Here is a 13020-nt window from a genome sequence, read left to right as displayed (position 1 = left end):
TATACCAGGAGCTGGACATTTTTGGGGTGCATCCAGAGGAAGAGCAGTTTTACTAATGTCATCGGGGCACTCCAGTTTATAGTAGTCCTAAATGGTCTCAAGGCTTACACTTCCTGATTATGTGGAAAAAAACACCTTCAACACCTAGCATTCGGACTGAACATTTCATTAATAGGTTTGCTATATGGTTCGGGATATAACAAGGTACTGAAAGAATGCTGCAGCAACCCAGTAAAAGCAACTGCTACTAATATAAAAACAAACAACAGAAACAATTTGCAAAGAGCACGCATAGCAAAAATGCACTTGGACAAAGAACAACATTCTCTATGTGCAATGAACCGACTTTCTGATGGTCAGATGCATTTAGTTAGCTCTGCAGCAAACTAAGGGAAAAATTGCTACTTAGTCCTACTGACGGGAAAACATAGGGCCTTTGAAACAATAGCTGGGTTAATTTTGCTTAGAGCTATCTAAAACTTTTTTTAAGCCATGCATAAGTGGTCTTAGCCAATAAAATAAATTCTTGTCTGTCCGTTTATTTGGTTGTTGTTTTTAAAAGAACAATGTTAGAGGCATTAGATCTCATAATGTGTACCAGAAACAAGATCACTGTATTCTTCTAGCTTCTTTGTAGAATTCAAGCAAATCTCCTTTGACAACAGACATAGCTCCCAGGATGTTCATGCAAAGAACACGATCTTGTGGTTTGAGGGGAATGCTACGTACTGCATGCCAGGAGTTGGAACTGGAAAAGGATGCTCAAGACTACAGTCTTCCAACAGTGTCCTCCTTCATTAATATTTAGTAGTACATGTTTAATCACAAATACTGAACATCCCCCTTCTAGTTTGTTCATGTCTGAAAACAGATGTTTAAAATTAAGACAGGCTTTTGGTTTGCCTCTGATATATTCTGTAGGTCTCACATGCTGCTTCCTCAGAAGACGGCAACAGTGATCAAGAGTTTACTGCTTATTTTAAAATCAATTAAGCTTAGCTAATGCTCTGAAGGAAGGGTTTAGTTCTTTCTAAATGACTCAAAACTTTTGCAACTTTGGCATTTTTGCATCTCTACTAAGTTACAAAAAAAAGATAATTCAACTAATCAAACAGCAAAGCAGCAACTGCTAATCATTTCTCTGTCCTGTTACTGAGACTGTTTCACTAGCAGATTTCCAAATCACGCAACCTTTCTGACAAGGATGCTCTGTCATTTAAGCCTGTATTTCTCATGCATTTTTAACCTTTTCCAGTTTACGTTCACCAATTCTGAATTTGAGATAGATAGTTCATGTGCATATAAATGTAAGTGAATATAAATGTAGCTTTCAGGAAGTCAAATCCTAGTCTGCATTCAGGCTTTCAAATTACCAAGTATTTTCACTGTCAATTACATCAAAATAGGCCATCAGGGATAAAACACTGGAGGGGTGCCTTGAAAAATGTTACTATAATCCCAAACTGCAGAGTTGTCCTTTAAGCAGTGTTGTTGGCAGTGTTTATAGTGATACTTCCAATGAAAACCTTGATCAGAATTTTACTGTTCGTGAACTTTAGATAAGACTATTAGAATGAATTTGATAGATGCAAGGGAAGATATCAGAGTGCAACAAGAAACCCAAAAGTTAAAAACTAATCAGCTTCTTGAAGAAACAGATGTACGCTGCCTTTCCCAGTACACAGCCCATTCAACAGAACCATTGACTTGACACTTTAAGCTCTTGCTGCATTTGTGGTAGAGCATAACTATGCACTGACCAGGGAAAAGAAAGCAAGCCTTGCAGTTTTACAACATGCTCATTGGTAGGAGACTCTGCAAAAGGGAACCGAAAGCTACAAACACAGGGAGAAACATAGCAAAGCAAGTAGCTACTGCAACTTGCTGCTATGCTGAATAAAACAGGAGATAAGCTCTTGAGATAGTGCTGCCCAGAGATATTAAGTTACAGCAAGCTATATGTCTCCTGCTACTGGAGCCAAGGCAGGGAGGAGAGTAACAACTTGAAATTCCCCTTCAGCTTGTGTTAGCTGTATATTCACTCTTGAGAACAATACAGCCGTACTAAACACGTAGTGCAGCTTGGTGCTAGTACACTTGTTCCTTTCAGCATATCTCAGTAGATGACAGCTCTTGAAACCACACTGTCTCATCCTCTGTGGTCTTGGGTGCAATGATTCTCCTCAAATTATTGTCTTATTTTAGCATCTGTTCCTTCACAGAGCTGGCAAAAGGCAAACACTGTTGGTCACAGGCTACAAAGGTTCAGTGATGCAGTACCTGCCCAAAAGCCATGTTACATACCTGTGTCCTCGCATCCTTGCCCTAGACTCTGACAAGAAATCCTGAATTTATCCACACCATTTAAGATTTATTCCCTAAAAATTGCTTTAGACCTGGGATAAATGGCTATGGAGCAGCCAGCTATGCTCACTCAACCCAAATACTTGATACACACTATCAAAAAAAAGTCTGTACAAACTCTGTCTCAAGAGGTTTTCTAGAGAACAGGCATTTTCAAAATCCAGTAGCAAAATGCAGACCATGTCTTGTGTATCAATCTTTCGAGAGAAACTCCTAAACTAATGGGTGAACATAACCAATGGGAAAATAAAGATTTATAGATGGACGGTTGAACTTCGTATCTAACAACCGTGTTAGCTGGATGAACACAATTCAGTGTTTGCTGTAAACCATGAGAAAACGGTCACTTATTTGTCACTAACTGGCACTAATGTGATTCAGAACTGGCACACTGGTTTAGTCCATCTCTGTCCTAAGCAATGAAAACAAAAAAGCAAAAGGTTTAGGACAACAGGAATATTTTAAATATTAATAATTCAGTCTCAGACTTACAGACTTTACATTTAATTTGCAGAGAACACTTTATTTTATCTTTATATAAATCAAAGAGTGTTTCTTTAAAATCACATTGTTTCATCAAGCCATCTGTTACTCACAGCCAAAATTACAATTTGAATGATTTACCCATATTTTATTTTAGCACAGTATAAAATATTATCATATTTATTGTTATTTTTAAAAAGTTGTTTTTCCCACCAGACAGAAGTGGGATCACTAAAAACATCAACTACATACTTTACAACATCTATTTTTATCTTGGTCAAGAGGATGACTCGGAAAGCTGCTGGGGGGCAAAGGATTATAAAAGCACAACAAGGCTCCTGGGAGAGTCCTGAAAATAGTTTCGCAATGTTCGTGGAAGATATACATCAACACCACTCTTACAGGGCTTAGTCAAAAGAACACAAGTTGAAAGAAGCTTAACCAGGAACAGATGTTTCCCTTCACACCAGGCTGTTTCAAATACAGTATATGCTATTTTTTACCATCTCTTGTTATATACACACTTACAAAATGTTAACAAAATGCACTTTAATAAATATTATCACAGCAGATCACAAACAGCTGAACCATTGATGTTGAGTTTCAACTTCAGCTTCAGGACCATATCTACTTCTGAGATCCAAATACTTAAAAATAAAATAGGGGCTCTGTTTGCACTGAAAACATGCAGAAAACAAAGCAGTCAGCTAAGCGCTCAGCAATGGTTTTCATTACAATGTGCTAAAGAAATAAATGTTGTATTGTTCTTTTGCAAATACCCTAGAGAGTGAAGGTTTTGGGATGGGATTTTTTTTGGTTTGTTTTAAGGATGGAAATGATTTTAGAAGAGGTTGAGATCACATCTAGATAAGTAATCCTAGGTAATAAACAATGCTCTCGAGGGGTCATTTTCTAGCCACAGAAGTAAATGCAAACTGCTTATTCATTTGAAGAATGATCCTCTGACAAATATTAAAGACTCAATTTTTCCCCTCTTCTATCTTTTACTGCCACCTGCTCTGACTTTATACCCCGTGGGAAATTTCTGAACAGGCCAGCTAAAATGTATCTACAGTAAAGAATAATGCTTGGGATTACAATATCCATCTAATGAACCCTGGCACCAACAGAGCAATCAGAAACTTCACAGATGAGATCCTTCTAAGAGTGCAGTCAAGAAATCCACCAGCAGTCTAGTGCTCTTCAGAACACGTAAGCTGCATCTCTTTGTTCCTTCTAAAAAAGAAATCTCAATGCAAAGATTAAGAGATGAAGAATAAGAAATGACAAACAAAAAGAGACAAGAATGTAAGAAATACTGGAACAGCTATATAAAAACTGGTATTTTTCTTAGCGATTATAAATAAAAGTAAAAAAAAAAACTACAAGATTAGCAATTTTCACTTTTTTTTTTTTTTTTAGGAAATTGCAGACTTTTGCCTTCTTGTTTGCTTGCCATACTATTACGAACACAAATAATTATATACATAAAAAGTACATACTATTACAGACAAATTTGTCCTATGATACATTTCTCATCTTCCACATCTTCTTGCCATTTCTTAGTTAGATGCTAAAGAGAATTTTAAAACACAGAGGTTGAGAGTTCAAAATAATTTAATATCACTTTCACACACTATATGGATATGTGAAGTGCCTTGTTTTGATCATATAAGACAAATGCTCATTCTGATGTAAGCAAACATGTAGGAAATAAGTGAAGAGCTGAGTCTGGGCTGAATCACTCCCTTGAGCAGGAACATCTATAGAAAAGATTTTAAAAGCTCTTAAAATTCATAGAAGCATTCAGGTTTTATTTTAAAGGAGAAACAGAAGTCCTCCTAAGCACTCCAACCCTGCTTCTCCCTAGCAACTTAAAAGAAGCTGAAGAATTAACTTGTCTTTTAACAGCAATACTAATACAAAAATGCTTCACTAATTAAAGCCATAACACAGACGACTCTCCAGAAAACAATGCGCATGAACTAAGATAGCAGTCATCTTGATAGCACCAAAATAGCTACAGATGAATGGAGAGAAAATACAAGAGAGCAGGAAAAGCAGTATCTTGATAGTTTGATAAAAACACTGATATAGAGAAATGTGCAGTGAGACTGACCTGTGGTTGAGGCATGTAGCAGCTCCTTACCAGACCGCTCTGCCAGTTCCTGCCTGCCACTCCCTCCAAAGGAGTGAGGGCAAATAATGGGCAGGAGCATCAAACCCCTCTGAGAAATGTCTCGCCTGTCAGGAGTACACTGAGTAAATTCAACTAGTTTAAACCTGTTGGTAATAATGTGTATTAATTCCCAGTGCATAAACTAACATTTGAAACATACTAATTTCTCATGCTTTCTTTTTTAAAAGACATTTAGAAAAATTCCAGTAAATACCAGTTGATACCATGAAACTGGCAAGAGGGCTCAAATACGGTAGATCCTTTCAGCAATGTAGGATGTGAGTTCTTCAGACAAGTGTTAGTGTTGTATGGTCTTTCTTTCAAAATAGCCCAATTCCCCACGCAACTTGCCTTTGTACCAAGGAGAACTGCTGGTCACTGTTTCAGACACCAACTCTAGAACAAGTACATGGGTGGCAGCATCCTTGCAATGTGTTTTGTTGGCATATTCCTCCCTGGGGTCCCACTCACTTCAGTCAGAGAGGTACCATCACTTCCTTGGCCCAGCAATGCTTCTACTAGAAAATAAACGTCAACAAACTTACAGGCAAAGTCATGACTATTTCCAGGCTACTTTGGCTTACAGAAGTTGTTCAGAGGACCACGTAAGGGAGTGACATGTTACTGACAGATTTTCAGCTAGTGCTGGTGATGGCATTTGTATGCTCACTGAAGTTCACCAAGACTATGAACAGAGGGCAATGAGCAGATTTGACAAACACTGTCTCATAGAGCAGATTTCGTTGGAAGATAAGCATCACATACGTGTTTCAAGATGTCAGTTGTGTTCCAAGCTGAACTGGTACACTTCTGAAAATGCAAAACCAGTTATTCATCTGTATGACCTTAGGTTTGTTGGAAGAAATTCGCCTCATTTCTGAGTCAAGTAAGGACAGATCGGCAGGAAGAGGTCCTTGCCCAGTCAAAAACACAAAAGGAAGATGCCTGCATTTGGATTTCGGTTAAGCTGAGCACTTTTAAACCACACTTTTCCATGCTTATCATACTTCCCTAGGGAAGGATAATGAGTCCACAGGGACAAGAAATATGAACTCCACAATGGAGTCAAACTGAAAAAAAATTAACATACAAGAATTTCCTTCTGACAGATTATTATTAACCAAGCAACCAAGGATAGAAAGATGTGCTTCCTAAATTTTAAAAAGTCAGAACTGGGAAGAAACAGTAAAGAAACTATCCTCCACTTCCTAACCTTTCACCCACACTGCAAAGATGTGAACATAGGACTAAGACCTTCTGCCTGTTACAGTTCTTCTAGAGCACGTAACTCAGATTGATGTGGAAAACAAAGGTCATGAGAAACATATTTGGCATTCATATATGACTGTGTTATCCAAAATAACTCTTTTCTTGGGATGTCAGCCTAGCTTCTCCTTCCCTTACTTGTCTCAGCAGAATCAGGAGAACACTCTCAGATGAAAAACACTGTAACAGGATACACAGAAATAAAGAGCAACTAAGGAAGTAATTAAAGGCTACCCTATTTTACATGAGACACAAGTCAAAGTATTACAAAATACAGTATCTTAGAAGTAACATCTTTGACTTGCAACAACTTCAGAATGATCTGAGCCACAGTGATCAGAAGTTCAGAAGTTAGCTTTGCTCATTAAAAAGCAGATGAGCAAATCTTTAATCTCTGTTTCGCCTGAGAGTTAAAGACAGGAGCTCTAATACCAATTCAGCAGTAAAATACATACACAAGAGTTAAGTTACTTCTTTCATTACCCGGGAATTAAATGACAAAGACAACATGGGATAGTTCGAGCTCTTCAGGACATGTTGAGCTGCACTAGATCCACACTGATAGTAAAGAACAAACAGAACATGGTGACCTCAATGTGATTTTAAGATACTGCAAGAGTGCACCCCATGCAACATTATGTCCCTAATACTTAACTGTCTCCTGTCTTTCATGGCTCTTACCACAGTCAGAAAACACAGTGATGGCAAAAATGTACAGAAGCAAGTGGAGAACTGGGACAGAGTTCAGAAGCAAGGATCCCAGCAACAGAACACAGGTTTGACTGGAGAGTCTTCTTTGGCTTTTCTTAAATGTTTTATAGCCAACATTGTACAGAGGCACTTTCAGTGAGCGAGAAGCATTCTCCAGGTGAAATAACTTCCTTGTTTATACTTCATTGCTCTTAAAACATTTATATGGAGTTATAGAAGAAGAAAAAGATATTACCTATGCTGTATGCCATTGCAAAATTGTTTTGTGTTTGCCAGGAGCAAGCAGTTAATATTCAGTATTACATACATTTTCAATGCAACAAAAAGTCAATTGAGAAAAGAAGTGATTAAAATTGCATCCTTGTTCAAACTCCATGTAAATAATACTTGCTCAGCAGTGCAAAATAAAATTAATAAAATTAATTTTCTCAGGGTAGAGGAATTTTTTGCAATAAATTCACAGTGGGAGAAAATTTTGACTTGTTACTTTGTTTTGAAAATATAGCTTCTCTATTTGGTATCTTTTTTTTAAATACAGTAATTTGCAATGCAGTAAGAAGGTAAACCTATGCTAAAAGCCTCTGTTAAGAAAAGCCCTGTGATCAAGGATTTGCCTATTCAATTACAACACTCTATTAACTTCAATTATATTCCATAGTTTGAGAAGAATTATAGGGTTGTTCTTTTTTGAAAGTAAGCAATTGCCCTAACAGCATTTCGTTACTACTTTCTTTGAAGAATACCCTTTATTTTTCATTTATTTTGTTTGTAAACATCTGTTTTATATGCCCTCAAAAGCAATGGACATTTTTTGCTCAGACAAATTAGTTAATATGACAATTAATTCCTACTCCCAAACAAGTCCTGTCTCCTGAGTTAGATTTCCATAAAAGTGTTGAGACTTTCACCACGCGTTTAATCAGATATAGACAGTGTCACAGTACACACTTGACAGCACCAGCTTCAAAGAACCTCAAACTCCTCTGCATCAAATAACATCTGAGGATGAGCGACATACTCAGCCTACAGAGAAACAGTAAATATACATTTTAGCTATTAAAATTTAAATGATTATATTTCAAAAAGGCATCTTCATAACCCCATAATCAAATGGCTTCTACCAACAGAAACATTTCCATGTCTAGAAAAGCATTCTAAAGAGCCTCAGAATTGGATATTTATGGAAATAAGCTGACTCCCAGATTGTCATCTTGTTTTCATGTTAGCCACACTCTTTCTGAAGTTACAAATGCAAAGAAATTTTCTGTTGCAATGATATAAAATTTTGCTACCAGTTGTGACAGATAAGCCTATTTTTCCACTCTGACTCAAAGAACTGAAGAACAAAATCAAACATGTTGAAACTGATACACAAGAACTACACCAGTTTTGCCTAAGTGTGAATATATTGAAATAAACGGAGATAGCGTCAGAATAAAAGTGCAGTAACACAATAAACCTTGAAATGAAATTTGGACTCAAACTTTTCAATAAGTGTTCAGAAAACTTCAGTTCTGATACCAAAATCTATATATCTTTAAGCATAATCATGATCAGATAGCCATAGCTGCATTATTTCTAATTCAGTTTTTACAAGTCATAGTAAAAAGGAAAGATTGAACATGAGTGCAGTCTGTCAAGTTGAGTCCCTGTCAAGCTCATACAGCCTGTGCTGAAATTTGTTCTACAAAATTTTCTTAACTATTATCACTACAAGATGGATTAAAGCTAGAGGAGTATGCCTATTCACGCTATTCTTACACCATGTGGCTAAGTAAATATACTATTTAATGCTAGCTTTTATAACATGCAATAGGACACAACAGATGCTGCAAAATTTGAAACATGCACAATGAATCTGTCTTCACTAAAATGGACATAACCTGCTAATTTCCCGTCTGGCAGAATATTACAGCATCAAAAATAATTATAAAAAGAAGGCAACAAATAAAGAATTGCAGGGTTCTTTTCAAATTCCCCAGTGTACGTAAAAGTTTATTGAAAGCAACACTATTCTGGATGACAAAGATATTGAGGTGACCAATACCATCTCCAACTGCTAATGTCATGTGAAAGTGAAACAAAACTTGAATAATCTGGGGGATTCTGGGAGTTAATAGGCCTTTTAGCTACAGTACTATCCAACAGGATATTTTGACACTAAAAAGGAAGTTACATATATTGTTTCAACCTAAAATGTTTACACCATTATAGGACTGTCTTCTACTTTGGTAACTTAGTTGATAACATCTGTGAGAGGTCACTTTCCTGTGATACTGCAAATCATTTTCTCATAATATGATCGAACTTTTTTCTCTCAACAAGTATAATTGCTATTCAGACACTTAAAATTACAAAACACCAAATTCTAGTGCATGTTTCAACTGCACAAAACGTACGCATATTCCTATTGTCAGACTGACAGAACTAGAAGCAGTAATTATAGTGCAAATAAAAGCATGCCATGTTTCAGGTTTTGCCTTTTTTTTTTTTTTTTTACTCACTTTCTTAATAAAATCTGGTATCTCCTTTTTGTCTGACAGTTGGTTTAAAGAGGAGCAGCGCTCTATCTCCAAGACATATCCTTCACTATGGACATCACCTTTGGGAGACCTAAACAGACAGACAAAAAAAAAAGAATCAGTTTCTGTTCTTAGCACTGGATACCCAGACATCCCCTTTATAAATATTTCCCACAGAGAGCTAAACCTTCAGATAAAACTTTGGTTCCAGCACATTCACTCCATTGAGTTCAACACAGTTCTGAGAAACAGCAGCTACAGCATCTCACCTACGTGCTAGGGAAGGAAATCACACCAATGACTGCGGATGGTGAAATGCCTCGGGGACTTCAGTATTTATCTGTCCAAGAAACATTTGGTCAGCCTGACATCTATGGCCAACACCAAGGAGATGCGCAGGTGATGTACCTCAGAATATGGAGAAAGCAGGTTCCAATGCAATGGGCTGATAGATGCTGTGGGCCCCATGGGGCAGCCTGATGTAGGCTGTGTTTCACAGACAGTCACTAAAGGAATCCCTTCTGTTATCTACCACCATTCTAAGTGAACATTTTAAAATCAGTGGTTAATCAAAGTAGTCTATCCTTCAGTCTTATCTTATGCTTTGTTGTTGAGAAATATAAAGCTATGTGTGAAATCCCTTTTCTTTCAGAAGACACTAACTCCTAAAATAATTCAAACTGTATGGCATCTGCCGTATATACTGCTGAACAAATCAGTGCTGTGGAAACATGCTATCGGTCAAAATATGCCAAGGGAAAGTTTGGAAGTTATCCTGAGTGATCTTGAGAAACAGTCCATAGGCATGCACTACAAAGCAGTGCTTCTGAAAGCAGTTTTCATCTCCTCTAGACTCCCATGAAACTGATATGGCTGATCAATAGAGGAAATCTAGAAAATCACTTGTTTTATCAGTTCTTTAGGAGAACGCATGGATGAATGTACAAAAATAAAAGTAGCCTATAATTCTTGGGATTAGTAACAAAATAGTTCTCTTAACATCCCATATGGAGAATCAAAAGATCTAGTTTGAAGTAACGAACTAACTCTGGTCAGCAGTCCAGATGCACTGGGTCCCTACAGGACAGGAAGAAAGATGCAGAACTTTGAACTGAGAGTGCTGAGGAAGCAGCGAAAGAATAAAACAAGGGCTCTGCAGGCTTGCCATACTTGCAAAAGCAAGCCTGTGTAAAAGCCCTGCTCTGGGGACTGAGATTGTGTGACATGTAAAACACGCTTCAGCTACAGATGGTCCCAGGGGCTTTCCTGAGCTGCTAACAGTTACTCAGAGCCATGAGATGCGTAGGCTGCTGACTGCAAACTGGCAGTGTGTTTCCTAGGCAATACTGCAGAAATTTTCTGAAGCATCACATGACGTTATATTCTGTACTTGATCCTCCCACTTTCACACAGGCTATACTCTCACTTCATTTCTTGTATCTCACTTATATGTGGGACAGGCGGTATCAGACTATGGTTTGGGAACAGTGAAGCTCTTTCCCCCTCCTTTCCAGATTCTTCTCATAACTTGTGGTCCCACTCTGTTCTTGACTCCAGGCAAAAATTTTAACAAACCATTGGTGTCTATGGAGACTCTCCAAATGTCTTTATAGGATTTACAGAAATCATTATTGGGGGACTAAAAGTGTTCCACCACAACTTCTCTGTAACAGGCACACAGAAATTAATTTACGCAGAAAGAACAAATTTGTCAAGGAAAAAAAAAAATCATTTTGTGAAGGGCAACACGTGAACTGCAGATAACCATTTTTGCTCTTCTAGATAAAGTCCTAAATAAAATAATCTATTCTGTGCAGATTTTCCACCACAGATGAACTCAATGAACTCAAGAACATAAAAAATAAACTTAAGAAAGTCTCCCTGCTAGAGTACATACTGTTATACCTACAATTTTTCTAAAATCTGAATGACTAACTGGAAATGTAGTTCTGATGGTATCTAGCCATGTTCCAGAGAGAAATAAGTATGAGCTAGGGCTCTCTAATGCTCTAGCAATTACTAAGCCATCAAAACTGCCACTTGATATCGCAATGCTAAGTCCATACAACATCAAACAGAGCAAACACAATTCTCCAGTGCTTTGGTTATTGTGTGACAACAAACCAGAAGTGGGTTACCACAAACGGGCAGCAAGGAAGCAAGCCCTTTTTAGATAACGAATCCCACTTTTGGGTGGACAACACCAAACCTCTGCAAACGTGAGGACCAAACACTTCCCTCACTGGAGCAAGCCACTGCACTCACCACTGTCCCCTTCCAGCTTGGCTGAGGAAGCCATGCTCCCCACCTGGAGACTCTGAAATAAACACAACTCAAATTCAAAGTTAAGAAACCAAATCCCAAAAATGAATTATGTGCTGCACTATCCATGCTTATTTACATGCAGATGACACCAAGCTGAGTGGTGCAGTTGACACATCTGAGGGATGGGGTGCCATCCAGAGGGACCTGGACAATCTTGAGAGGTGGGCCCACGTGAACCTCATGAGGTTCAACAAGGCCAAGAGCAAAGTCCTGCACCTGGGTCAAGGCAACTCTTGGTATCAATACAGGCTGGAGGACAAAGGGATCGAGAGCAGCTCTGCAGGGGAGGACTTGAGGGTACTGGTGGATGGAAAGCTGGACATGACCCAGCAATATATGCTCGCAGCCCAGAAAGCCAACCATATCCTGGGCTGCATCAAAAGCAGAGTGACCAGCAAGTGGAGGGAGGTGATTCTCTACCCCGCTCTCATGAAACCCCACCTGGAGTACTGTGCCCAGCTCTGGGGTCCTCTGCACAGGAAAGACATAGATCTGTTGGAGTGAGTCCAGAGGAGGGCCACAAAAATTCTCAGAAGGATGGAACACCTCTCCTATGAAGAGGGAGAGCTGAGGTTGTTCAGCCTGGAGAAGAGAAGGCTCCGGGGAGACCTTATTGCAGCCCTTCAGTACTTATTATATAAGTGGGCTTATAATAAAGATGGGGACAAACATTTTAGTAGGGCCTGTTGTGATAAGACAAGGGGTAATGGTTTTAAACTAAGAGAGTGTAGATTCAGACTAGATATACGGAAGAAATTTTTTACAATGAGGGTGATGAAACACTGGAACAGGTTGTCCAGAGAAGTGGTAGATGCCCCATCCCCCAAAACATTCATGGTCAGGTTGGATGGGGCTCTGAGCAACCTGATCTAGTTGAACATGTCCCTGCTCACTGCAGGTGGAGTAGATGGCTTTTAAAAGTCCCTTTCAACCCCAAACTATTCTATGATTTAACATGAGTCCCAGGAACAGGAGAAAATGGGACAAACCCAGAGGCACAATCCTTCCTGTGCCCACTCTTTCATCGAAGCCTGTTGAGCTCTCCACACAAACTGTGGCACTGCTGTAAAGACCTGTTGACAAACATAAAACCTCGCTAGCTCCGAAAGAATGAGAAACAGTGCTTTTTCATGTTTAAACTCACTATCTGTAAAAAGAAACCCTTTTCAA

The 13020-nt window shown here is 38.5% G+C and overlaps 1 protein-coding gene across 2 annotated transcripts in view; it reads right to left on the bottom strand.

Moving 5' to 3' along the window:
• RFTN1 (raftlin, lipid raft linker 1) overlaps window positions 1-13020 on the bottom strand; it is a 101031-nt gene that overhangs the window by 35530 nt on the left and 52481 nt on the right. For both annotated transcript variants that reach the window (XM_075745866.1, XM_075745865.1), the window contains exon 4: window positions 9508-9616. In XM_075745866.1, coding sequence (XP_075601981.1) covers window positions 9508-9616 — 109 coding nt within the window. The remainder of the gene's footprint in view (window positions 1-9507; window positions 9617-13020) is intronic.

This window comes from Balearica regulorum, chromosome 2 (assembly GCF_011004875.1).
Source record: "Balearica regulorum gibbericeps isolate bBalReg1 chromosome 2, bBalReg1.pri, whole genome shotgun sequence".
NCBI classification, from domain to species: Eukaryota; Metazoa; Chordata; class Aves; order Gruiformes; family Gruidae; genus Balearica; species Balearica regulorum.
The sequence above is the reverse complement of the archived record's forward strand: the minus strand, read 5'-3'. Positions and strand labels throughout refer to the sequence as shown.